Here is a 27,746-nt window from a genome sequence, read left to right as displayed (position 1 = left end):
TTTGCACAGATTACCCCCCCCCCCCCAACTGCTCCGCTAAGAGATTGACACCCACCCGTCCCCCAGAACTTTTGGCAGGCTGAACCTAGTCACTGTGTAGGATAGAGGGTATTTTTTGTTTGAGTTTGGTGAAATTCAGGAAAAGGCTTTTAAATTTGGTGTTTTGAAAACTCCTATACCACTTTTTTTTTTTTTTTTGGCTCATTTTATTTCTAATATGGGTTGACCCGAAATGCTATGTTTGTTTTGTTGGAGTTGCTGAGCTGTGCCTTCTCATATTGTGGAGAGGACTAATGGAATAGGTAAAAAGGTAGTTGTCTTTAAGTGTCTGAAAAGTAACATTTAAATATCCGTGTTACTGTTTATAGTATAAACTGACATTGTGATGGCTTAGATGCTGAAGCAGTTCCTGGGTTAAGCAAGAAGTGGAGGTACACATACTGTACAAGGGATAGGGCTGAAATATGTCAGAATAGAAGCCCAGAGAGAGGGAGACTGGTAGAGAATTGGGAAGTACAAGCAGGTCGGGGGAACCCAGACAGGTGGCCTAGAGCCATAGTCTCCAGTTTTGAAGTGAGGAGAGAGCAGCATAGGTGTTTCTGCTGGAGAAATGGGGGATGGGACCCCAGTGTCATATACACAGAGATCAGCATATGTTTAGCTACACTTCCATTTCTAATCAAAGAATCAATTCTAATAATTACCTAATCATTTGTTTTTGTAGATTTTAAGGTGGCAGTGTTGATATGGCATGATAGTGACAGAATCACAGCAGAGAGCTGGCTGGATCCCTAGTGTTTGGGGTTTAAAAAAAAAAATGTGTAAGGAATGTAACATTTGAGTGTGGGGTGTTCATAGACCCAGCAGTCATAACTATGGTGTCTTCTCAGTCATTGGGTAGTTCAAATGTAGACATTTCCAAAATGTGGTTATTTCCGTGCCCGGTGTTTGGTTATAATCATTCTGGTGTTTTTTTGCTCACCTGTATCTAGACAGCTCTTAATTGAAATAATCCCTGAATGCGATACCACTGATCTGTGCCCTAGAGTTAGTGCCACCTTAAGACCACTATTTTATGTTGACTCTTTAGGAGGGCTGATCACCCTCAGTGTTTGAGCAATTCCGTATTGACATTCTTTGAGAAATAAATGCAGTCTGAGACTCAAGACCAAAGTTTGAGCAGGTGCAATTGAGTTCTTTCAAGAAAGTAGTATAACTGCATCAATAGTTAAACTGACAAGCACTAACTTATGACTATAAATGTACCCTAGCAATACTTCAGTCATCTCCACAGAGTGAATTTGACATCCATGCTCTCTAGAAGACTCCTTTTTGTTGTTTGCTTTTTTGCATGTCGCCTGGATTGGAAGCCCTGGATAAAGTGAACAATGAAGGTTTAAGGTTTACCTACCAAGAAAAACTCCTGGATACAGAACCTCTATCATATTTATGGGAATAAGTTATACTGCTACAAACACCTTTATACAGTTATAAACAGTGTCTGTAGTATCAGGTCATACTGCTTTAACTAGATTAGTTTCTAAACAAAACTAGTTATACTGGTACAAAAATTGTGTAGCCCAGCCTTAAAGTGGATAGAAGTCCATATCCAGACTGAAACTGACTGATATCTGTCATTGTCATTACTACCCATATGGTTCTGAAGAGCATCAGGGAGACTTTTCAGAATGCTGTTAATCTTTTCTTTCTTTTTTTTTAATTGTTGTTGTTTGGGGAAGTAGCAGAGGGACTGGAATTGGTCAGCTGAGTAAGAAAATACTGAATTCACTCAGTTTGAAGATTCTGTCATCAGCCATAAGGACAAAAAACTTAAATTTAACTACTCTTCTTTAAAATTTTGCAGCTATCTGTAGTTCAGGCTTTCCTTTCTTATTGTTGTGAAAGTGTCCTACTCTACTGTCAAATGGCGATTTCAAGATCATTTGATATCTTCCAGTTTTTTGGTTACTAACCAGTCAAGGTCTAAAACTTGGCAAGGCATAGAAGTGGTACTAGTCCTTGCTTTCAATATAAGTCTCTGGAATCCGTGCCTGATGGAAGTTTATCTAAGTCTGAGCCAGGCCACGTTCAGGAAGAGTTTTAATGTTGCTTTCTAGCAGTTGATTTGGAACCTCTGCCATTCAGCGTATTGACAGCATTTTCCTCACCTTCAACTTGTACAGTTGTTTTGTCTTTGTTCTCTTTGTATTCAATATATAACTTTTATACAAAAGCTGACCCTGGAAAACAACTTTCCAGAATAATGCAGCACAAAATCCCTGCTTTGCAACTGACTAATGAGCACCTGACTACTCAGTTAACTTTAGATAAGCTATTACCAGCAGGAGCGTGGGGTGGGAGGAGGTATTTTTTCATGCTTTTTGTGTGTGTATAATAAGATCTTCTACACTTTCCACAGCATACATCCGATGAAGTGAGCTGTAGCTCACGAAAGCTTATGCTCAAATAAATTGGTTAGTCTCTAAGGTGCCACAAGTACTCCTTTTCTTTTAACTTCCGATAGTTGTCTTTCCTGCCATTTCATAAGACTGGAGCAGAGAGAGCATGACTGTTAGGTAGCTGACAGGTTTCAAAGTAACAGCCGTGTTAGTCTGTATTTGCAAAAAGAAAAGGAGTACTTGTGGCACCTTAGACACTAACCAATTTATTTGAGCATAAGCTTTCGTGAGGTACAGCTCACTTCATCGGACGCATACTGTGGAAAATACAGAAGATGTTCTTATACATACAAACCATGAAAAAATGGGTGTTTACCACTACACAAGGTTTTCTCTCCCCCCCACTCCACTCTCCTGCTGGTAATAGCTTATCTAAAGTGATCGCTCTCCTTACAATGTGTATGATAATCAAGGTGGGCCATTTCCAGCACAAATCCAGGTTTTCTCTCTCCCCCCCCCCCCCCCCCACAAACCCACTCTCCTGTTGGTAATAGCTTATTTAGTCCCTGAAAGTGTATCTCTTAAAGATGCTCTTTAGTGCTCACATTGGAACAGCTTTTATTTAAACAAACCTAACAACTGACAAGTCAACATGAGCAAATAATACCTTTGCATGTTTGACTTACTCTTCTAAAGTCCTTGATATTTATCTTTGAAAGATAGCAACTGGACATTAATGGTAATCTTAACTACCATTTAAGATAGAAAAGATGGTCTGTACTGGGACCCAGAAAATCCTCTTCTGTTTTCAGTCCTGCTGAAGACTTCCCATGTGAAGTTGGGTGAGTCACTTTCTCTCTACGCTTGAACTCAAAGGATGCTTATTCTGTTACACTGAATTAGCACACCAAAATAATAAACAACATGAGGCAAACAACTGTTAGTGAAGCAGAGTGGTACATTTTTTACCCTGTCACTGAGAAATTGTAGATAATTGGAAAGCTAAGTGGTTTGTGCTACATCTTGCTGTTTTAATGTATGATGAAAGTTAAGAACTTTCAGCCAAGGAAGTTTGTCATTTCTATTTGTATCAATAAGAAAGGAATAGTAAGTGGTTAGGTCATGGTTGTCATTTATCGTTACTGGTTCTGTTAACCCATATTCTTTCGTTGTTAGCCAAATTAAATATGGTAGACAGTGTAGTCATAAGAATAGCCATACTGGGTCAGACCAATGGTCCATCTGGCCCAATATTCTGTCTTCTGACAGTGGCCAAGGCCGGGTGTTCAGAAGGAATGAACAGGTAATGATCAAGTGATCCATCCATTGTCGCCCATTCCCAGCTTCTGGCAACAGTGGCTGGGGACACTTCCAAGCATGATTTTGCATACCTGCCCATCCTGGCTAATTGCCGTTGATTGACCTATCTTCCATGAACTTACCTCGTTATTTTTTGAACCCTATGATAGTCTTGCCCTTCACAACATCCTCTGGTAAAAAGTTCCACAGGTTGATTGTGCGTTGTGTGAAGGAATACTACTATTTCTTTTCTTTTTTTTAACCTGCTGCCTATTAATTTCATTTGGTGACCCCTAGTTCTTGTGTTATGTGAAGGAGTAAATAACACTTCCTTATTTGCTTTCTCCGTACCAGTCATGATTTTACAGACCTCTGTCATATCCCCTCTTAGTCATCTCTTTTTCCAGGCTGAAAAGTCCCAGTCTTATTAATCTTTCCTCATATGGAAGCTGTTCCATATCCCTAGTCATTTCTGTTGCCCTTTTCCATACCTTTTCCAATATTCAACATAGTCTAGTGGATAGGGAGTCAGGAGCCCTGGATTCTACTCCCAGCTGACATGATGTGTAGCGTTTGGAAAGTCATTTCACTTAGATATGTTTCTCCTTCCATCTTTTGTCTTCTATGTATAGGCCCCAAGCCTGCAATTCTTTGCATGCGGGCAGACTGCTGTGCTCATGGAGCACCATTAAAGTCAACAAATTGCAAGTTCTGGGCCTTAGGCTGTAAGTTCTTCCGGGAAGTCTTTCATTATTATGTTTGTATAGTGCAGTGGTTCCCAAACTGGGGTTTGTGAAATGTTACAGGGGGTTCTCGGGGGGGGGGGGGGAATTCCCTAATGGTGGACAGAGCTGTCCCTAGGCACCCCAGGCAGCACGGCGCCAGCAGCCCGGAGCCCCTGGACTTCCAAGAGCTAAGCTGATCAAAGCAAGCGTATCTATCACACCGAGGAGATTTAAACTTCAAGACTCCTTATAAGAAATGGAAAGGAAGGTGGATATTTTTTGCTGTTTTTAAAATTAAATGGACAGCTAGTATTGTTTTTAAAATTATTATGGCGAACAAGTTTAAGCTTTGTTGTAACGTGCGTTGTTTGCCTGGCTGCTCAAGACCTGAATGCTTGTGTAGGAGGAACTCTTCGAGTTGGCTTCTTAAATACCTTCATGCTGTTTCACATCTGATACTCCTTGATGAAACATAGGAGCCTTGTCTTATAACAGGCTTATTCAAAGTGATACAAGCTATGAAAGTGAGATCTTGGAAGAGTGTTGCTGTTTTCATAATGTAATAAAAATACTGTAATGATAGATAATTAATAATAAATTGTGTGTAATAAGCATGTCATAAACAAATTTTATATTTTCAAGATCACTGCTTTTATAATTTATACTCGGGTAAAGGAGAAAATCCCTGGAAATATTCATTTTTAGGAGGGGGTTTGGAAGACTTGACGTTTTCTGTGAAAGGGGTTCACAGGTTGTTAAAGTTTGGGAACCACTGGTATAGTGCCTAGCAAAGGTCCCAAACTGTGCTCAAGCCTGTATGTGGTGTTGTAATACAGTTAATATATATTGATGTTTTTAGTTTTAATCAACATGACATCCAAGTCATCAGTATTGCAATATTTTTGAATTATCTGCATTGAGCCATTTGGATAACTTTAATTAAGGTATTGGCTGAATGCAGTACAATTTCATATAAAAGTTCATGTTGGGTATCTATTGTACAACATATTTGGCTAACTTTTAAAGTGCAGTTCTGCTTCAAAACATGACTTGGCTTTTGGTTCCATATTTGTGTTCTCTCAATGATTTCCAGATGAGATCCACTCAGTTTACAAGTACAAAGATTACGTTTCCTACTATAAGCTCTGCAACTCAGTCTGGAATCTGAAAACGAAAGATGGGCTTTTGTGGGCCATGCATTGCAAACTGAAGGATCTGTGATTGTTGAAGTGCAAGCCAGAACAGAATCTAGCTCATTCACTTGCTTACTGGCTCTGCGGGGCTAATGGAAGTAAACAGTAGTCAAAATGTTCTTTGTTGCTTTATGTTCTTTCTTTATGAAGAGTGAAGAAATTAGCTGGATACTTGATGGGCTGTATGTTCATTGGTTGCCTCAGTTTTTGGGTCCTCAGTTTGACATCGGTGTAGTACATATTAAATGGATTAAAACTGGTTAACTGATAAATCTCAAAGTAACTCTAAATGGGAATTATACAATGGGATTGCTTCTAGTGAGGCTCTGCAGGGAATAAGGATCTGTTCTTGTTCCAGTGATATTAAATCTTCATCAGGGATTTGCAAGAAAATATAAACTAGAACAGATTGGTGGGATGGAAAATAATAACAGGTCAGTTCTACAGAGTAATCTATATTGTTTGGTAAGATAGGTTTATCAAAATGCAAGGTTATACATACGTTCATAGACTAAGGCCAGCAGAAATCTCTGTGTTCTTCAGATGCAGCAATGAATCTAAATGAATCTTTGCTAACTAAGGAATCTAACTGAGACAAAACTCCATTCCTGGGATGTGCCAGTGGTGTGGCTTGGATAGTGGAAAAAAATGTACTCCAGCAGGCACTGCTGTGAAACATTTGTGCCGCCTCCTGCCCCTCCCTGTACTTTTTCTGACCATATTGAATGCTAGGCCATAGAACGGGGTGTGGTGCTCTGCTTCCTCAGTTCTTTACAGCTGCACAGTAGATGGACCAGGGACCTCTCCTGGCTGATCCACCCAGATCCAACCCCTTTGAAGATTGTATCTCAGTTAGATCCCTTAGCTGAGATTTGTTTAGATTTATTACTTTTATTCTGACATTTTGTTAGTTCATGTGGGCTCATGGATCGTAGTGAAGGGGAAGAGGCTTTGTATTCCCATACCAGGTGTCTAGTTTGCTTGGAGGCAGAATACCCTTCTTCACAGTGTGCAATCTGCATCACCTTCTTGCAAGCTCTTGGAGTGGTGCATCAAACTAAACTCCAAGACTTGCTGCTTCAGGAGGCTATGCAAGCCCTCCAGCTCTGTAACTATTAGTTCCATGAGTACTGTTGGGCTTGTATCAGCCTTTCACTTCCTAGGGAATAAAATGCAGCCCAAAATCCAACCTGAAGGTAGTATCCTCCTATCATGGAGTGAAAACCAAACCTCTGGTACCAAAGGGTCCTAAATCATTTGATTTTAGTTCTAGACACAATGGAACCCTATATATCTTGACCTTTGTTAGAAGATCTTTATGGGTGTGCCCTTCAGATATGACAGCTTTGGTTCAGAATAAGCGTAGGTCCTGAGATATAGCTTGTGTAAGCAAAACCATGGATTGTTCTGTGTCTCTGTCCTTTAGAGTCAGTTCTGAAAACATCACTGGAACCTAGACTAAAAGTTACTGCCCCAGTGCAGGGAAAATTCCAAAGGAAGGGGTGTGCCCTTAATGTAGCAAGCATATCAGTTCCAGGTAATTTTGTCTCCTCAGCATCCACTATAATGGTAGTCGCCTAGGTACTGCTCAAATTTGCCGTTAGAACTATTATCTAATTAGAGCAAAAGTTCCCAAACTGTAGTCCACAAGCTCCATTCAGGTGGTCTGTGGATAGTTCCTTCTAAGTTGTGCACCTGGGCAGCTGCATACGAGAGAATGAAGGGCCACCCACCTAATAAGTGGAGCTGCGTAAGAGTGGCTCTACTAATTTAGGTGCCTGGACCCTGGAGAAGACGCACATGAAAGGTGAGGTGGTGGCTTTGGGAGGAATGGGGGTAAGTGGGAGGGGGCAGTGGAGTGAGAAGAGCGGGTGTGGGGAATTTGGGACATGCAGGGCTGTGGCGGCCAGAGAAAGAGGCAACTTTCCCCAGCTCCAGGGTTGCAGCTGCTGGAGGGCCCTCCTTCCCAGTCTCAGCTCTGTGGCTGCTGTGGCAGGGGAGAGAGGGCACATCCATCGCATTAGAAAGGTAAGACTACTGTTATTAAAGTAAGAGTTGTGTGCTTTTATTTGTCGAACAAAAAAGTTAAGTTTATTTTTATATAGCGCTTTTATTCAAAGCGCTTTACAATAGTTAGCTAATGATACAAACAACATTTGGAAAGATCATTAAGTGGTCCGTTGAGACCCTCAGCAATTTTCAAGTGGTCTGCCAAAAAAAAAAAAAAGTTTGTGAACCACTGAGATAGAGAACTGTATATTCCCTGGGCAGAGTGATAGGGCCGCTTCCTGCTCCGACCTCCCACCTGGAAAAGAGACAGAAGATCAGAGGAAATTCAGATTTCCCCAGCCATATCACTTCCTTCCCCTAAAACACCTCATCTTTTGTCTCCCCCTTTTCCGTTTCAAGAATTCCAAGGCATTAGTTGTCCTTTTACTAACTGCCTTGGAACTGATATTGGATCTGCGATCTGTCACTGAATCAGATCACGATAAGTGGGTTAATATACCAGCTCAGTTCCCGTCAGCTGAGGTAGAAGTGGACCCAAATAAATGTTAAATGCTCCATGCAGTACACACACAAGATTGTATCGTTAACCAAGTAAGTACTATGATTGGGAATGTGATACTAAATTTTAGCAGATTTAGCAATTCCTTCCTTGGTACAAATCATCATCCTTACAGAAATCTAGCACCTCCTAAAGGTCAGGGAAAATCTCATGTATCATTTTAGTTTAGATTATCTGGGTATATTGAGCATTCCCAAAGATAGTAGTCCCAAAGTAATCCCCTTCTTCGCTCAGAGAAGAGGAACCGATGGGACTCATACCAGAACGTGGATTCGACGTCTAATGATCAAATGTCCCCCTGATGACTTCAGCATCTTCCTCACCAGAAGATGTTATTCAGTTTCATGAACTGTGGTCAGAATAGCTTCACCTTTAAAGAACACATCTGTGTCCATAGAAGAGATCTGTCTTCGAGTATTCAATATATTGGGTCCTCCTAATAGCAAGATCACTGCACTCGGTTTTAGAAGCATTATTGCAACCAACCAAAACTATTCGGGGAAATCCTGCCTCTGGTCAAGCCGTGTCAAAGAAGGCTTATGAGTTATGAGGAGAGGCTGAGGGAGCTGGGATTGTTTAGCCTGCAGAAGAGAAGAATGAGGGGGGATTTGATAGCTGCTTTCAACTACCTGAAAGGGGGTTCCAAAGAGGATGGCTCTAGACTGTTCTCAATGGTAGCAGATGACAGAACGAGGAGTAATGGTCTCAAGTTGCAGTGGGGGAGGTTTAGATTGGATATTAGGAAAAACTTTTTCACTAAGAGGGTGGTGAAACACTGGAATGCGTTACCTAGGGAGGTGGTAGAATCTCCTTCCTTAGAGGTTTTTAAGGTCAGGCTTGACAAAGCCCTGGCTGGGATGATTTAACTGGGAATTGGTCCTGCTTTGAGCAGGGGGTTGGACTAGATGACCTTCTGGGGTCCCTTCCAACCCTGATATTCTATGATTCTATGATTCTAAGGCTGACAAGCTATACCAGTTACCACATAAGGGTTTTTCTTTCTGTCTTCCTGCTCCTAACTTGGTGGTTGCTGCGGCAGTTCAGAGCCCAAGTGCCTTCTGTCCCATTTAACAGAGGGTAAGAAGCTGGATACTCTGGGCAGGATGGCTTTCTCCTCAGCCTCACTAGGCATTAGGATTGCTAATTGTTAAGCTCTAAAGGTTTAGATATCAGTACCATCTCTGGGGCAAAATGGCCTTTTTTGGTAAGGATCTGCCTGGAGAGCAAAGGAAATTGGCTAAAGCCTTAATAAAAGGACAGCTAGTAGCTAAACATGGACATGGCTAGATCTACAAAGTGACTTGGGTGCCTAAATCCAACATTTAGATGGCACTGAGGTCCTCAGAACCCCCACTCAGCTGCTCCTAAATGTGTATGAACGCACATTTCTGCTGTTAGTTACCAAGGCGCCTACAAATCTGCTGGTGAGCATGTTCACAGTTGCCTCAGTCTAGGCACCTGGGTGCCTAAGTCCCAGTAGGATCCTCAAACTAAGCATTCCCCTCCCAATCTCGCCTGCCTGTCCTAATCCAGTAGGCCTAAACCACACACTAAACTAACGGGGAAATTCAACCCTCTGCCTGATGTGGAGGAGGGGCTTGAACACAAGTCTCCATCTATCAGGAGAGCGCCCTAAGCACTGGGCTATGAGGTGTTTTGGAGTGGGGGTCTCTATCTCCTGTTGAAACTGTTCCACTGTGTCAATATGTAAATATGCATTGGAACAGGGAGACTACCCTGGGTCCCTTCCCTACCCGACCAGGTGAGTGCCATAACCACTGGTCTATAGAGTCATTCACAGTCTCTGGCTGTATACATATTTAAATACTTGTATGTAGTGACAAAGCTTCAACAGGAGAGATTGAAAGAGATATGTGTTCGTATCCCTTCTCCACATGAAGCAGAGAGAATTGAATCCACCTCTTGTACAGCCCAGGTGAGTACCCTAACCGTTGGAGTAACAGTTATAAGAGAGGCATACCCCCCCCCCTTCTTCAGTGTTTCATGTGGATGGGTGGGGGGAGGATTAGCACCTAACTCTTTAAGGAATTCAGGAAAAGATTTAGAACTGTGAATTCTAAGCAGAGATTGGTGTCTCCCTCTGGCTTATATCTCGGTGCCTAACTGACTTGAAGGATAGGACTTAAGACTCACCGCCTTCTAGTCATTTTCTACTGGCTAGCTCCACGTGCAATGGACTGGCTTTTGTGGATTCAGTTTTTAAGCACCTAACTCTCCCCAAACATTGTGTTAGGGAGCCAGGTAGGTGTCAAACTTGGGGCTGTGGATTCCACTGGGTGGCAAATCACCTAAAAGCTAGATGTGGCAATGCCTAAGTTCCTTTGGTGGATCTAGCCCTTAGATCCTCATTTGATGCTTCAGACACTACAGAAACGACAGTGGTTTCAGCTATCACAGTAGGTCAAGATGCATGGCTTAGGCTACATCTACACTAGCACTTTTGTCAGTATAACTTATGTCACTAACGGGTGTGAAAAAACACACCCCTGAGCAACATAAGTTACACTGACAGAAGCAGTGGTGTAGACAGTGCTATGTTAACTGGAGACACTCTCCCGCTGACATAGCTACCGCTGCTCACTGGGCGTGGGTTTAATTATGTTGACAGAGAGCGCTCTTCGCATGAGCATAGAGTGGCTACCTGGGAGATACTACAGCTGCATTGGTGCAGCTGAGCTGCTTTAAGGTCTGTAGTATAGACATTGCCTTAGATGATCTCATCTTCCACCTGAAACCAGAGCACATGTGGAAAAACTTTCATTCATAGATGATGGCTTGCTCAGTGCAAGGACTGATAGTCCTGGAGAAGATTAGATGCTAGATGAGCAGCTAGATTGCTAGGGGATTATTAACCCTCAAGGAGACAGTTTGGAGCTCTTGTCTTTAATTATTGTAGACAGCAATACACTTCATCATCAGTTTGTATTTCATTCAGAGATGCTTTTGCACAAACAACTTCCAGTTCAACAGCAGTGGAGGCAAAAGAGCTTCAAGCAAATAAAGGACAAATAAATCATACCCTTTTCTTCTGTGTCAGGTTTTAGACCACAGTTTTGATATGAGGTTCCGGAACTGCAAACTAATCTTAAACTATTCGCCCTCCTCCTTCCACACCTTTGAGCATCAATTTTCTCACTCCAGTAACTGTGGTTTCATCCATAAAGACAAGTGGATCCAGGAAGTAGTACATATAATTTGACACCATACCACCCCTTCCCTATCTCATCAGGAATCCGCTCACAAGAACCTACTAAAAGCAGAGGTTCACTTGTTCGTAGAAGTAGGGGTCATACAGGAAGTTCTAAGGGAATTCAGGGGAAAGGGATTCTTTGGAATCAGAAATTATCTGAAAGCATCTTCAACCTGAGAGCGCATATCTCCTTCGTGAAAAAGTTCAAATTGTGCATGCTGACTCTACCATTAATAATTCCCTCCCTACCCACCCAAGTTTGTTTTGAGCTTTCTGTTTGAAAAAGAATGCATATTTTCCACATCTTTCTGGCTTTCACATTGCAAATACCTTCGTTTCTTTGTGGGGGGGAATGGGGAGGGAGGAAGATCACTATCCGTATAGAATCCTTACATTTGACCCTTTTATCACCCCTTGTATGTTTACAAAATACTTAATTGTGGTGGCAGCACATCTAAGAGAGGGTGTACATGTATCCCTTAGTTACGTGACACACACATTAAGGGATCATAAGAGAGCTTGTCCAGTGATACGACTTGCACCTGCTTCCATTGGGAGAAACTGGGACTTAGAATAAATTGGGGGAAAAAATCATGCTTCCTACTCAAAGAATTCCCTTCATTAGGGAAGATCTGAATTCACAAGCAGGCAGAGCCTTTCTACCAGAAGAAAGATTCCTGAAAATTCAGTTAGCTATACTCAGGCATCAAGACTTCTTACCAGATAGTAATGTTGTTCTTCAGACTGGTGGGGCTCACAATCTCAGTTACACTTACAAATCCCGTCTATGCTTGTCTCAAGATGAGAGTTCTGTAGCAATGGTTAGCAAAACATGATCTCTGAAGCTCAGACAACATGTTCTCAAAGTTGACTCCCCCAAGAGAAGGGTTGCAGTGTCCTGAAAGAGAGAGAGAGCATCAATCCCCTGTTTTATCTACAGGTATCGCCTTCAGAGCCTCCAACTTTGGGAGGAGAGCCTATTTCAACAAATTACTAATTCATTGTCATCGGGCTGTGTGGGGAAAAAATACATACTAATAATGAGGGCAATTTACTGCGCTCTCAAAGTTTTCCTTCCTTACTTGTAAACAAGTAGAGGAGGTCATTCCACTCAGCTGTGCAGAGAAGCTGTAGCACCGTGGAATTGGTGTATCATCACACTTTACCACATAGCTCTACATCAGGTGGGCAAAAGCAACAACCTGGCAGGTCAAATGAGCTGGAGCAGACGAGAACAGCATGAATGGTCTGTAAACACACCACCAGATGACATCTTTGCATGTCTGTGGGTTATCTGTAAATAGATCTGTTTGCAGCAAAGCACAATGCCAAGTGCCCAGTGTTCTGCTTGAGAGCAGGAGAGCATTCCTTTTAGGATGCATTTCTACTCAACTGGTTTCCTCTCATCCAAAAAGTAACACAGAAGATAAAGCAAGACACAGTCAATAATAATATGGTTATGACAGTGGTTTCCAGGCTTCCTTCATCTCTCCAGAGGAGTTTGTTTATTTATTTATTTACTTGTATTACTGTAGCACCTAGGAGCCCCAGTCATGAACCAGGACCTCATTGTTCTAGGTGCTGTACAAACACAGAACAAAAAGACTGTCTTTTCTCCCTATCACCTGTTGTCTCAGAACAGACAGATTTATCACTGCACTCTTCCATTCAGTATACCTGATAGCATGGGCCATAGGACGTCTCTAGATCTGTTAGTTCGGTTGCCACGTCTTGATATATTTCCTGAAACAATCAACTCACAAAGTCTACGACTTCAAGTGAAAAAGGCTTACAGTTTGGGCATCCAATAACATAGTCCCAGCTTCAGCTCCAATCCAGTCTCTGTGTGCGTTGCTTGGAACTTTCTGATATCTGCTTATTGTCTGTGAAAATTCATTTAGCTGTCATATGTGCTTACCACATACTCATTGATAACAGAACTGTATTTACTCATGGCACAGTAAAGAGATTTATGAAAGGTCTAGTAAGCATCTATCCTCTAGTCAAAGGTTCAGCTCCATCATGGGAACTTAATTTAGTGCTTACTCAATTTATGGAGCTGCCCTTTGAGCCTCTGAATGTTCACTGTTTGTCTATCAATCAAAACAGCATTTATAATAGCCATAGCATCTGCCAGAAGAGTACGCAGACTGCATGCTGATGACTGATGTGACCTTCACAGTTTTCCGCAAAGCCAAAGTTGTTCTCCATCCCCATCCTAAATTCTTTCCCAAAGTAATAATTGATTTCCATCTCAGCCAATCATTTATCTAATAATATTCCTTCCCAAACATCATGTAAACATCCACATACCAGATACTAAAAGCTTTCTACCTAAATAGAATCAAAGCATTTTAAAAAGTCACAAAATCTTATGCACAAAATAAAAGGCAGTTTTTGAAGAAATGGTCTATCTAAGTGGGTTATGCTGTGCATTGAACAGAGCTACAAATTGGCCTCTGTTCCTCTCCCTTTCCAGATAGGGGTTAGAGCCCATTCCACAAGGGAAAAAATGGCCTCTGTGACATGGCTTAAGCATATTCCTATTGTGGAAATCTGCAGAGCTACAGGATGGAGCTCTAGCCATGTGTTTACAAAATGCTATGCACTAGACCAGAGATTGGCAACCTTTGGCCCGCGGCCCGCCAGGGTAAGCCCCATGGCGGGCCGGGCCGGTTTGTTTACCTGCCACGTCTGCGGTTCACCGCTCCAAGCCAACAGGGGCTGCGGGAAGCGGTATCCAGCACATCCCTCAGCCTGTGTCACTTCCCGGAGCCCCCATTGCCCTGGAGCAGCGAACCGCGGCCAGGGGAGCTGCGATCAGCCGAATCTGCGGACGCGGCAGGTAAACAAACCGGCCCAGCCTGCCAGGGGGCTTGGCCCAGCCTGCCAGGGGGCTTACCCTGGCGGGCTGCAGGCCAAAGGTTGCCAATCTCTGCAGCAGACCTAGCATTCTGATCAGATGTTCTGTTTAGTAGAGCATTACTTCTGTCATTGTTTATTTAGAACTCCTTGTCTCCACCTTCCTTGCATGACAGTACTGTTGATCAAACTGTCCCATAAGTGGAAATGTACAGAGGCCACTTGAAGAAGAAATGAAGATTATTCACCTGTAACTGGACTTCTTTGAGATGGACTTTGCATATTCACACTTCCTGCCTACCTTCTCCTCTTCCTCAGAGTCCTAATTATAGTCTTGGATCTGAGAAGGTGGTGGTAGGAGCAGAGGTGACTGGAGTACCTTGCCTTCAGTGTTTAGGAACAGTGAAGGAAGGTGCACAAGTGTGCTCCAGTGAGCACCACTACAAAACATTCCAGGTCCCAGGCTCCATTGCAGGTGCATCCAATAAGTAGGAATGTGCAGAGACCACTTGAAGAAGTTGCAGTGGGGGAGATTTAGGTTGGATATTAGGAAAAGCTTTTTCACTAGGAGGTGGTGAAACACTGGAATGCGTTACCTAGGGAGGTGGTGAAATCTCCTTCCTTAGAAGTTTTTAAGGTCAGGCTTGACAAAGCTCTGGCTGGGATGATTTAATTGGGGATCAGTCCTGCTTTGAGCAGGGGGTTGGACTAGATGATCTCCTGAGGTCCCTTCCAACCCTGATATTCTATGATTCTATAGCACAACTCCAGTTACAGTTGAGTAACCTTCATTTAATCTAGCCTGACCACCTTCCTAACATAGTAGGCCGTGGAATTTCACCAAGTGAAATGGCGTTGGTGAAACGATTACTGTGTCCAGTTTTGGTATCAACACTTGAATTTTTTTTTTCCCCAATTGGAAAGAATTCAGAAAAGAGATGCAAGAATGATTTTGCGTTCTGAAAAACTAGTCTTTTAGGGAGACTTAAGATACATAGATCTTATCTAAGATGGTTGAGAAGTGATTTCATCATGATCTAGAAGTACCTACCTAGGGAAGAGATTTCTGATAGAGGGCTCTTTTAATCGGACAAAGGCATAGGAAAATCCGATGACTGGAAACCGAAACTAGACAAATTCAGACTGGAAAAAAGGTGCATGTTTTGAACCATGAGGTTAATTAATCTTTGGAACAATTTAGTAAGGGATGCAGGGAATTCTGTCACTTGAAACCTCTAAATACAGATTAAACCAATTTCTAAAAGGTGCTTTAGTTCAGACAGAAGTTATGGTCTTGACACAGTAATTACATGGCCTTTGTTATGTAGGAGGTCAGACTGGATGATGATGATAGTTGCGTCTCATTTTAAAGTTTTACTCTATAAAAGGGTCTGATTTTTTGGGAAGGTGTTGTACATCCATGTTTGAGAATCTGTCTACTTTAAGGTTTCTCAGGCAGATGGACTCAATTTGAATTCTTTTCAGTTAAACACATTGGAACTTCCAAATATATATTGTGCTCTCTTAACTAATATTTGTGGTTTGTTCTTTTCCAAAAGCCTATGATGATCTCTCCTTTTGTATGCTTCCTCTTGTTTTGCCCTCATCACTTTTTCTGTTCTTGTACTCCCCCATGCGCTCTCTTCTCTGATCTTATTACATGTTTCAGCCCGCCTCTTCCTACTCATCTGTGCTTCCATGGTACAAGGTATTTAGTCACTTTGCTAAACAATATCTAGGTAATATTAATGTACTTTCCAAAAGGAAGGCTTTTTCTGCTCTTTATTTATTTCTGCTTTATTTCTGCCCCATCCCCTGCTCTGCCTCTTCTCCCGGAGACCTTACCCCCCCCCATTGCTCACTCTGCCCCCCTGTCGCGGGACTCACCTGCCATCTGCAGAGCCAGGCTGGGAGGAGCTGGTGTGGAGCCTTCCCGCCTGCCCAGTTAGGACACAGCGGTCAGGCTCTGACTTAAAAAAGGAGAGGGGGTCTGGGGGCAATTGGGGCACAGTGGGGAGGTCAGTCCCTGAAGTGAGGGGCCAGGAGGAATTGGGGGAAGGTCAGAATATGGAGCGAGGGGCAGTGGTGGCACTGGTACCTACCTCTCCACCGGAGGCTGGAGCTTTGTGTCTGGGAGCCAGTTCTCTGTCAACTACTGACCAGCTCCTCCAGGTAGCAGCTGCTGCTCTTCCCTCTTGGTCGGGAGGCTGATTGCAGTTACTCTGGTAACCAACTTTTAGTGTGCAGGCAGTACTGACTGGAAACCGCCAGGTTCCCTTTCGGACTGGACTTTCTGGTCGAAAACCAGACACCTGGCAACCCTAACTGGGGAGGATGGGGCAAAGGACAGTGACAGCTTGGAGTGACTGTTGCTTTGCCCCTTTCACTGTTAAGTGATACGTTGTGAGTAACTCTGTTTCGACATTAGTTCCAATCAGTTATAACTGTGCAAATGAAAACAGTAGATTGGCAGAGGTATAACTGAAGGCCTAGTTTAGGTTACTGAGCCTTACTACTGGTGGTGATGCATAAAAAGTAAAAAAAACTAGAGCCCTGCGCTGATACAGAAGGTTATATCTACAGAGCTGCAGGGCTCTAGTGACAACAAGTGAGACCAACAGGGTAACAGTCAGTGACCAGGCCAGGAACCACAGCGGTGAAAGCAGCAGCATGTCGGGCTGCTGCTCGCAGGAGCCAGCGCCCAGCCTGTGCAGCTCCTCCGGTGCGGCTGTGCTGCCCCCAGCCCTGCCTACTGGGACAGGCACCAGGCTCACTGGCAGCTGTCCCTGGTCACACTAGTGTGTGCATGCGACTTGCACCCTCCCGGACAAGATTCCCATCAATGTTGTACATTTGAATTCTCATCGGCATTAGGGGTCATCTGTGCATTGGAACAAAAGATCATCTAAGTATGGGTAAAAAGAAAGAGTACTTGTGGCACCTTAGACTAACAAATTTATAAGTCCTCCTTTTCTTTTTGCAGATACAGACTAACACGGCTGCTACTCTGAAACCTCTAAGTATGGGTAACAGTCAGTGAGAGCACTTAATCTCTTTCTACTAGTAGGCATATATAGTTCCTTGCAAACTCTTTTTTTTGCCCAGCACATCATGTTAATGGAATTTCTTGCTCTCTTTGAAGAGGAACCTTGGTACGCTTTTTCTAGCTCTTAAAAAGTGACAGGTGCCCCTAGGGTAGGGTCTGTTTGAACAGGGCCTGAGGCTGACTCACTTCCATTCCCCCAGGCTAGGTTAAAGTGCTCTTGTCCATCTCCTGTATGAATCAGGAGTGTGTTGGCACCTTCTGTTTATGGCTGGCTTTCAAAAACAGGACTTTACTAATAGAACTACTAAAGCAAACCCTGATGCAAAGCTAAACTAAAAGTGGATGAGACAAGTGGACAAAATCCATGTCCAGCTACGGGAAAAAGAAATCATGTAACAACTCCCAGAAAGCATTCACTGAAGTAAAGAGCTACTGTATAAAAAGGAATAGCAAAAGGTGTCTGTCCTGCTTTGTCTCAATGTTTTTCTGTCTTGAGTTTCAAAACTAGTATGTACAAATTGTGATAAGACTACCACAAAACAAATGCATTGTTCTTAGTTATTCAACAAAAGTTAGTTTGTTTCCAGTTTAGCTTAATCTGTTTATATATTTATTTTTAAAAACCTAGTTGGTACACTTTTAGCCTTGTATAAAATCTCTACTTCAGTTGTAGATGGTTTAATTGTCACTGAGTATTTTCCACACAAGTGTTAGCCCTTTGCTGGAGAAGGGAGGGCAGGAAGGGGAGTGGGTGTTTAAGGTCATGGGGAAGTGAAAAGAGCAAATGAAAGTTCTATATGATATGAGTTTTTGGTCTCAGTCCAGTTCCCCGTGGTCTGTGATGCTCTCTTAATGTATATTTATAACCTTGGCCATGATGGTTCCATCTAGACTCCCTTTAGAGAAGATTTTGTTTTATCTGTGCACAGACCCCTGCAAAGGAAGAAAACCGGTCATCTGGCTACAAAATCAGCAAGAGCACCTCGTTTGAAAAGGACAGCTGGCTGGTCCTTTTCTGCCCCTAGAGCTCTGTGAGGTGATGTAGGGGCAGAGTGACGTTCTGAATTCTCAACCCAAAATATTATGTCTTAGGAGACAGATAAAAGTTCAGGCTGGTTTTTGTGTTACTTGAATCAGTTAGTTCATCTCTAATGAGAGTAGGCCTTTTTTGAACAGCTTGCAGCAATCAGCTGCCTAATTTGTCTGTGTGTCTTGTGCCAGAATAAGCTTCTGTTCTCCAATGAAACTGTTGAAAAGTGGTTTTTACTGAAAGCATACAACTTTCAACACTATTTTCTGTTCTTGGAATTTCTAAGTTTTTTATGAAAAGTTTCACTGAGTGAGCATGGCAGTCATATATCCTATGTATATGTTTCATGGCATGCTGTCCATTTCTCCCAAGTGCAAACTCCTATCTTGTTTTCCTTCTCCTTCGTATCACTGCATATATTAGACACCTATTAAGACATATTACTTTTTCCCTTCAAGTATTCCACATGCTGCTCAATTTCCTTCTCGTAGGTTATCCATCATCCTATTAGTAATGTCTGTTCTATTGGGTGGACTATGGACTATAACTTTGTTCAAAAATCTCAGTGTTTCATTTGAGCAAGATCAAAGTGTACTTTATAGCTCATCTGAACCAAATAAATTGTTTTTAAAAAAAAATCTATGGTGTTTTTTTTTTTCAAATCGAGTGGTCTCAATTTTTATACTTGCTGGGGGAAAGATTGGGAAGACTAATGTAGTCTGTTTCTTTGTCAGGTATTGTCAAGGTTATAAAACTTACTCATCCAGTTCTAGTTATACTAACATACTAATGTGTGCGAATGCATGCTATGAATCTTGATATAATGACAAGTACATAGCTATACAATGAATGACATTATTGAGCATATTGTGATTGGCTCATGGTTATAATTAGCTCGCAGTGAGCTTAGTCATAGAGAATGGGTTGGAAAATTTAATTTAAAAATTAATGTAGAGTACAAAAGATTTTTTTTCTTTTTCATTGGCTTTTACCCATTTTGGTAAGTTAGGCATCACACTTCCAAAGTGACAAATTTGGAGATAATTCGGAGAACAGATGGTAACAAGTTTCATAAATAAGACTCATAAGGGAAAGGTTTAGAATTGGGAATGTAGTCATTCTAAAGAAAAGACTGAGGGGAGACACTCACTGATTTTATAAATATATAAAGAAATATTTTAAAAAGAACACTGAGCAATTCTTCTCCCTAACATAAAAATAAAAGGTGGAACTAACATGATGCCTGCCTACCATTACTTTAATTACTCTGCTTGTATTTACTACATCTCTTTTTGTCATCCTTTGCCTCATGTATTTAGATCACGGAGATAAAAAACTAAAGTTAATTGCAAAAAGAAAAGGAGGACTTGTGGCACCTTAGAGACTAACCAATTTATTTGAGCATAAGCTTTCGTGAGCTACAGCTCACTTCATCGGATGCATTCAGTGGAATTCAGGTTTTCCACTGAATGCATCCAATGAAGTGAGCTGTAGCTCATGGAAGCTTATGCTCAAATAAATTTGTTAGTCTCTAAGGTGCCACAAGTACTCCTTTTCTTTTTGCGAATACAGACTAACACGGCTGCTACTCTGAAACCTAAACTAAATTGCTGTCTTTAGGCACCAGGAGGCATGATACATTTTAGAGGTGTTGGGCTGAATACAAACTTATTCAGTTTAGTATATTGGTTGTACAGTACAACTTTATAACTTTCTGGTGTTGGTTAGGAAGCTATGGTGCTAAGTGCTACCTTGTTTTGGAGGGTTTTTTTTCCAAATTAACCCTTCTTCTGGTTTTCTGATGGATTATAGATCTGTATTATTTGTGTCCCAGGCCCAAGCATATTATGTTTTTTGTATGGGGCTGTCATAAATATAAAGGGAAGGGTAAACACCTTTAAATCCCTGCTGGCCAGAGGGAAAACCCTTTCACCTGTAAAGGGTTAAGAAGCTAAGACAACCTTGCTGGCACCTGACCAAAATGACCAATGAGGAGACCAGATACTTTCAAAGCTGGAGTGCCTGGGGGAAACCAAGGGTTCTCTCTGTCTGTGCTGTCTTTTGCCGGGACCAGAACAGGAATGCAGGTCAGAACTCCTGTAAAGGGTTAATAAGCAATCTAGTTAGATATGTGTTAGATTCTGTTTTGTTTAAATGGCTGATGAAATAAGTTGTGCTGAATGGAATGTATATTCCTGTTTCTGTATCTTTTTGTAACTTAAGGTTTTGCCAAGAGGGATTGTCTATTTTGAATCTGATTACCCTGTAAGGTATTTACCATCCTGATTTTACAGAGGTGATTCTGTTACTTTTTCTTTAATTAAAATTCTTCTTTTAAGAACCTGATTGCTTTTTCATTGTTCTTAAGATCCAAGGGTTTGGGTCTGTGTTCACCTATGCAAATTGGTGAGGATTTTTTGTCAAGCCTTCCCCAGGAAAGGGGGCGTAGGGCTTGGGGGGATTTTGGGGGGAAAGAAGTTTCCAAGTGGGCTCTTTCCCTGTTATATTTGTTAGACGCTTGGTGGTGGCAGAAATAAAGTCCAGGGACAAAAAGTAAAATAGTTTGTACCTTGGGGAAGTTTTAACCTAAGCTGGTAAAAATAAGTTTAGGGGTTTTTCATGCAGGTCCCCACATCTGTACCCTAGAGTTCAGAGTGGGGAAGGAACCTTGACAGGGGCTGAAAACTACCTGTATTTGGTAAATGGTATTTCCTTACTAGGGAATGAGAGAGAGAAATATATTCACATGCATATTTGTATTAACTCCTACACATTTGATTTAGGGCAGGAAACAAGAGGTTGGTTGGTGGTGTTGGATAGTGCGGCCTGTAGCTGTATCAACCTGAAGGATGGTGGCATAGGCAAGAAATTACTTGTTTTTACCGTACTTCAAAGTAAGCTAGGACCTTACAATTAAAAAACACCAGGGTTCTTGACCCAAAGAGTTTACTGTCTAAACATGCGACATGACAAGGGAAGATCAAACAAGAGGGAAGTAAAAGGAACGACTTTAGGCCCATAAAAGGATGTAGATGGTCAGAATCACTGTAATATTTCAGTGTCTGGCAATTGTCACCAAATGAGTGTCTGATGGTTCAGCATGTCATGTTTAACATTTGTTTTTAAAGTTCAGAAATGACTGTTCCAAGTTGTGGAAAAGAGTGGAATTTAAATAATCACATGCAACAGCATATTTGCCAAACTAACTTGATGAGCTTTCTTACTTCAATATTATTTACTGAACAGAAATTCATGTCTCATTACTTAAGTGTTCATAAAGCAGCTTTTAGTATAAAAACATTGGATCAAAATTATGCAGTCCAACTGAATGTTAAATCACACCTTGTGCAAATATGTCTTTGCTCTGACAGATATGTATATTTAACAACTGTTAGACTACTAGATTTGTTTTCAAATGTTTAGAGATTTATTAAGATGTTTATGTATGCATAACATTTTTCCTATGTCTTCTCTTTTGCCTTTTCCAGTAACATCACAATCAGTTGCTATGAGTGATTGTGGATTATTTCAGTTTCTCTGCGAAAGGATTGTTGGGACAGTAGAAAGTTAACTTAGAAGAAAGATATTTGAGTGACCTGAGGTGTATGAATATTAAGGAAGACAAAAAAAAGTTGCTTAATAGGAAAGCTGTCTTAAATGAAGAATTTAAGTTTTTGAGGTTGCATCTTGAAGCATATCACTGAATGGCCGGCATATATGGGCTACAATACTTTTACTAGCTGCTATTGCTTATGACATCACTTCTGTCAGTGATGTGCAGTTATCTACTTTACAGGAGACTTCCCCTGGCTAGACTAAAAATGGGCAAGCTGTCTGTAAAGGAAATTTTAAAATACAACTTCCCAAGACTCCTCATCTGAATTTAGTGAGTTCAATCAGAGTGGGAGTCTGAGAAGTTACATGCAACACAAATTTAATGTTGTTAAGCTGCAGTTATTCACTCAAGTTTTGCTTTGCTTTTATGAAAATGGAAACAAAGGTTTGAGAGTCAGTGAGTATGTCACCTAAAATAAAAGGTTTAACCACAGAAGCTTAACCACAGGCTGACTTGGGAGCCACCGCTGCTGTGAAGCACCGCTGCACAGTTTGGCTGCTGGCCGTGACTTCGCCTAGCTCTAACTGTCACTTGCTCTCTGAAAACATGTCTTGTGAAGTGATATAATGATGAAGGGCACTTTTATTTAAAATAATCACTCACTTAAACATAAAGCAGCAGATGTTGCAGAAGGTTTAAGATATATGAAATACAAAAATGACTTAGAGAGTGGCTGAGGAAGCTTGTGGGTTTTAAAGGAGAGCTGCCTGCACTCAAGCTGCTTGGTTGTAGGACTCTCTGACATAGTTATAGAGTGTGAGCTGCTGTGTGTTAAGTTACAGTAGTGACTTTTGGAAAAGTATCATAGAATCATAGAATATCAGGGTTGGAAGGGACCTCAGGAGGTCATCTAGTCCAACCCCCTGCTCAAAGCAGGACCAATCCCCAATTAAATCATCCCAGCCAGGGCTCTGTCAAGCCTGACCTTAAAAACATCTAAGGAAGGAGATTCTACCACCTCCCTAGGTAACGCATTCCAGTGTTTCACCACCCTCCTAGTGAAAAAGTTTTTCCTAATATCCAACCTAAACCTCCCCCACTGCAACTGCAGTACGTTCTTTGTTTACGAATTTGAACCTCCTGAGGCTACAGTCATTTCAGCATGCAGTTCAGGACCTCTGATTTTTACGTGGCACATGCGTTGGGGGAAAAAAGAGCTCTTTGCCTCTTTTGCTGAGTTACGATGTATGTAGAAGGTGTGAAAGTGGTATTTTAATGGAAGGTAGGTGTTCCAGCATATGTTACATTATACTCGAGTCCTGTCTACCCTTTTTTTCCCCCCAAAGACTTTACAACTGGAGAATTTACAGAAGTATGTCGTCACAGATAACAAGCAACTAAAACTCGATTGAGGGGAAGGAATGTTCTTCTTCACAAATTCTTACAACAGTGTGTGTGTGTGTTTTTTTTTGTTAACACAGTTGTAACTCAAATACTTAAAATTGTAGTGTGGAGTGGTGGATCTCTTTGCTAAAAATTCAGCCCAGCCTGATCTCTCACTTTGTCCCTCAGTTAAAAGCATAGAGCTTCAAAGCTACATGAAGTTCTCCAGGATAAATTTCTGGGTAGAGTATTGAAGACCAGATCTAAAATTCTTGATATTGTGTTTAAAAATGGACTGGTTAAAAAAGCTTTTCTGTCAATGCTGTCTTTTTCTACTCACTACTGTACTTCCATTGCACCTCACCTTTAAAGTCTTGGATGGCCTGGGTGGGTTCAAGACATATACAAGTCAAAAATTATGGGTTACCTGAGAACTTGTCTATTATACTTGAATTGGCAATTAGTTTGACTGGAAGACTCATGTTCTGAGTTACTAGGATTAAACTTTCTAGGACTGATGGTTGTAATTTCTCAGTTGAGATTCCACTGACTTTGCAATTAGGGATTCAGAGCCCAAGTCCTAATGAGCTTGATGATATGATATAGGAGCTAAATTAAATGGCTTTTGATTGATTTTTTTTTCCTTTGTAGTTTGTAATTTTGTAAATAAGTGCTTGATTGCTAGGATAGGCACTCTGTAATACAAAACAGAGTTAATAGATTAAGACAATTACTGCTTTTTTGTTTGCATATTTAACATAACTTAATTGATCTACACAGGAGTGTTTGGAAAACATTAAGGTTGTAACTCAAATACACAAAAGCAAGCTGACACTGGAATGACCTGTTCCCACTAATGCCACTGTTAAGATACTACAGAACACTTATGCTAAGATTAACTATTTGGAGCCCCACATAATACTGAAGCATACCAGGATGAGCTGGGCTGTATTTGCAGCCTTGTATTTGAAACTTTGCTTTTGAGTTCTAAAGTTTGGAGGCTGACAAAGCAATGCTGTAAAATGACATCCTGGGGTTCTGTATCCTCTTCTCGCTTCACAAGTAAAAACATGTTGTTTCTAACTGCAAAGTTTATAAACTCAGCCTGTGAACTCAAAAGCAAACTGTGTTCTTTCTGTTATCAATAATAAAGATTCCGTAATTGAAATGCAAAATATTGTCAGTGTGTAAGGCAGGATAAAGTAGATTCTCTCTTCCATAACTGCACTGTGAGGAAAAACAGTATTTTGTTAGGTTTCAGACTAGCGGCCGTGTTAGTCTGTATTCGCAAAAAGAAAAGGAGTACTTGTGGCACCTTAGAGACTAACCAATCTACTTGAGCATAAGCTTTCGTGAGCTACAGCTCACTTAGCAAAATTAGCTGAAAGGGCTCTACAGAGTACATTAAAATACTACTTTTTACATAGCACTATATTTATAGACTAGACCTCTGAGACTTTTTATAAACTAAACTCCATAATTAGATTGAATAAATAAATTGGATAATGGTATATTTTGCTTTAGCTGCTGAAACAGAAGGGAAGGGCCAAGAAAGTTGCCTCAGTGGTCTAATGGCAACACATTATAGATCAGGGCTGACTTCTCGCCCTTGGCCCCAGTAGCTGAATATTGTGCAGTGAATCAAACTTTGAAGGGAGTTCGCCCGTGTTGCGGGGGAAAAAGTTAAACGCCGCCACCTTAAGAGAATTACCCCAGCAGGCATCCAGTGCAGTATCTTCTCCTTAGCGCTACGGAAAGCAAATCAATCTGGTTAGAGCTAATTGGGAAACCAAACTTCAGTTCTGCACAAATTTGAGTTTTTTAAATGTTTTTTTGTCCCAAATGGGATGAAAAACCACAATTTAAAATCACAGAACTGAAACTTAGCAATTTTTTTCATTTTGGAAATACTGAAATGCAGTATTTTTAAATGAAATATGCTCCCTTGCATTTCCAGCTACCCACCTGCTTGGCTGCCTTGAAGGTGGTGACCCTGGAAGCCCTGGCAGCTGCTGACTCAAATTCATCGAGTCTGATCAGTTCAGCCACTGACTAGCTGCTGTGAGCTGCAGTGAAACTGATGATTTATTTATTTCAGTCTGCAGTTGGCAGGGTTTACAGCAGGGGTGCCCAAACTATGGCTCTTCAGAAGTTAATATGCAGCTCCTTGTATGGACACCAACTCCGGGGCTGGAGCTACAGGCGCCAACTTTCCAATGTGTCGGGGGGTGCTCTTTGAACCCCTGGCTCTGCCACAGGCCCTAACCCCACTCCACCCCTTCCTGCCCCCTCCCCTGAGCCTGCCATGCCCTCACTCCTCCTCTTCCCCCCAGAACCTCCTGCACGCCACGAAACAGCTGATCAGGATGGGTGGGTGCTGATTGGCAGGGCTGCCGGTGGGTAGGAGGCACTGCACACGTATTACTGTGGCTCTTTGGCAATGTACATTGGTAAATTCTGGCTCCTTTTCAGGCTCAGGTTGGCCACCCCTGGTTTACAGAGTTCCTGACTCCACGTTGGCCCCCTGATGGGCTGCCTTGGACCCAGGAAGCCTGGAAGTCGGGCCTTCACTAGTAGGCCTATTGGGCTGACCAAGAGCCAGGAATGGGAAGCCCTGGGAGCACTGCCTCCCAAGCTCTGGGGCTCATCCAGTGGGCTGAAGGGGAACCAGGATCCTGGGAGTGCTTGATGTGCTGCAGGCTACCAAGGGCCTTGGGAGCTGAGGTCCCCAACTTGCAGTGAGTCAGTGGATCCAGGTAGCCCGGTGGTCCCCAATTCCAAGGCACTCTGCATGGCAGGGTTGCCCTAGAACTAGGTGGATGAGCTAGGAGGAGACCAGGCAGGGTTTCATCAGAAGTCTGTCTGAATCAGTTTCCACAAAATATTTAGATTTTGATGAACCAGTGAAGTGTTATGGAAAAAATGTTTCAATTTTGCTGACCAGCTCTACTGCTGATATGAAATGAACCTCAAGTATTTGAGGGTTTTTGTCTTGAACTTTGCAGATACGACAGCTGTAATGCGCTCTGTTATTCACTACTCTAAAATCTTTTAGGATATAATGGAAGTCAAAATTAAGACAGACAACTGAAGTAGTTGAGTTCTAGTTAGTTTTAAACTAGAAATTAAAGAATGATGCTCAGTTACCATTTTTCGTTATATTTCAGTGTCTGACCAGGATGATCACTACTGATGCTTATTGATTAAAAATAGCTAATCAGCGGCTATACTGCCATGGTCGTGCTTCCTTCATGAATAAGCAGCTTGGATGAATTGCTGACATTTAATTCAACCAGTCCTTCAGTTACACTAGAAAAATTGGATTCAGAACATAGAAAAACGTGGTGCTTGCACAGAGGACTTGGAATTGAGCTGTGTATCTTTGGTGGGATAGTCAGAGGGTTAGTCACTAAGACATGGTATTGAAGCTTTGGTTGTTGCTCCTCATCTTTCATAGCAAAAGTCTGGGATTTTCTTGTGGGGGGTGCTGGGATTTTCATATGGTGCTGGATACTCATGTAACTTAAGGAACTGTAGCTTTCAAATAAACTGTTTGTGTAAGGCAAATATAACACTTCCAGTTACATTTGTTAATGTTATGGGATAAAGAATATTTCTCTCAGTAACTAGCTTTCCCTTTACTTCACAGCTTTCATCCAGTCGGATAGCATAATAGAAGTGCTACGTTTCAATGAAGGAGGCTTATTGCAGGTAAACAGTCATAAGAACATATCAGTTTAAAGTTTTAGATCACCTCTGTCTTTTATCAATTCTGTAACTTTCATCCCTTTTTCAACTTGCTAGCTGTTGTTCAATGTCTCTTGGTTTAGTGGATCTTGATTTAAGTAAATTAGGAAGTACTGCTAAAACTGTAGATTTTCTTAACTGACTTCATGAAATCTTCAACATATTTTTTCTATTGGCTTGCTGCAAGCCAATAGAAATAATTAAACTGCATTGTATGAGCAATATTATTCATTTGAATGGAACATTAGATACGGGCATCGCAAAGTCTGTGTGTACACTAGGCATAACTTTTGCTAACATTGCCCACCAATACTACCACTTTTTCAGCCCATTGGTGGTAGCAGAGTGAGTGGGAGAGGGATGAGGGGAACCATTAGTGTAGAGAGGTTTCTAGGTAGCTGGCACTGTTATCAGTCCCTGTGTCATGTGCACCTGCTCCTAGCAGGGCTTAAAACATCATTGGCTGCCAGTACCTTGTTTGTACTACCACTCCTACCTTTACTGCCACCAGTCGCGCTTAAGTGATAGTAGCTTAGGTTACTTTGCATTTGGCAGGGCTGTTTGAGTTCCTTGTTTCTTGCTCCTGCAACCTTTTGATGGTAACTGGCCTACTGTATACTGCCTTCGTGCCTGCCATTATGTCCAAAAATAACAGTAGTGCCTTGGCTTGATTCAGCTAAATTGATCAGCAATGAAATTGCTAATGTTGAGATTTAAATTGTCATT

General features: G+C 41.7%; 1 protein-coding gene across 4 annotated transcripts in view; it reads left to right on the top strand.

Annotated features, from left to right (window-relative positions):
* Positions 1–27,746, top strand: part of TMEM131 (transmembrane protein 131) — a 202,525-nt gene that overhangs the window by 928 nt on the left and 173,851 nt on the right. For all 4 annotated transcript variants that reach the window (XR_012159916.1, XM_073352811.1, XM_073352822.1 and 1 more), the window contains exon 2: positions 26,923–26,984. Coding sequence is in view for 3 of the 4 variants with exons in the window: in XM_073352811.1 (XP_073208912.1) it covers positions 26,923–26,984 (62 nt within the window). In the remaining variant the exon portion in view is untranslated. The remainder of the gene's footprint in view (positions 1–26,922; positions 26,985–27,746) is intronic.

The sequence above is a fragment of the Lepidochelys kempii genome, chromosome 1 (assembly GCF_965140265.1).
Source record: "Lepidochelys kempii isolate rLepKem1 chromosome 1, rLepKem1.hap2, whole genome shotgun sequence".
Lineage (NCBI taxonomy): Eukaryota > Metazoa > Chordata > Testudines > Cheloniidae > Lepidochelys > Lepidochelys kempii.
Note: the sequence above shows the minus strand (reverse complement) of the source record. Positions and strands in the feature narration are given on the sequence as shown.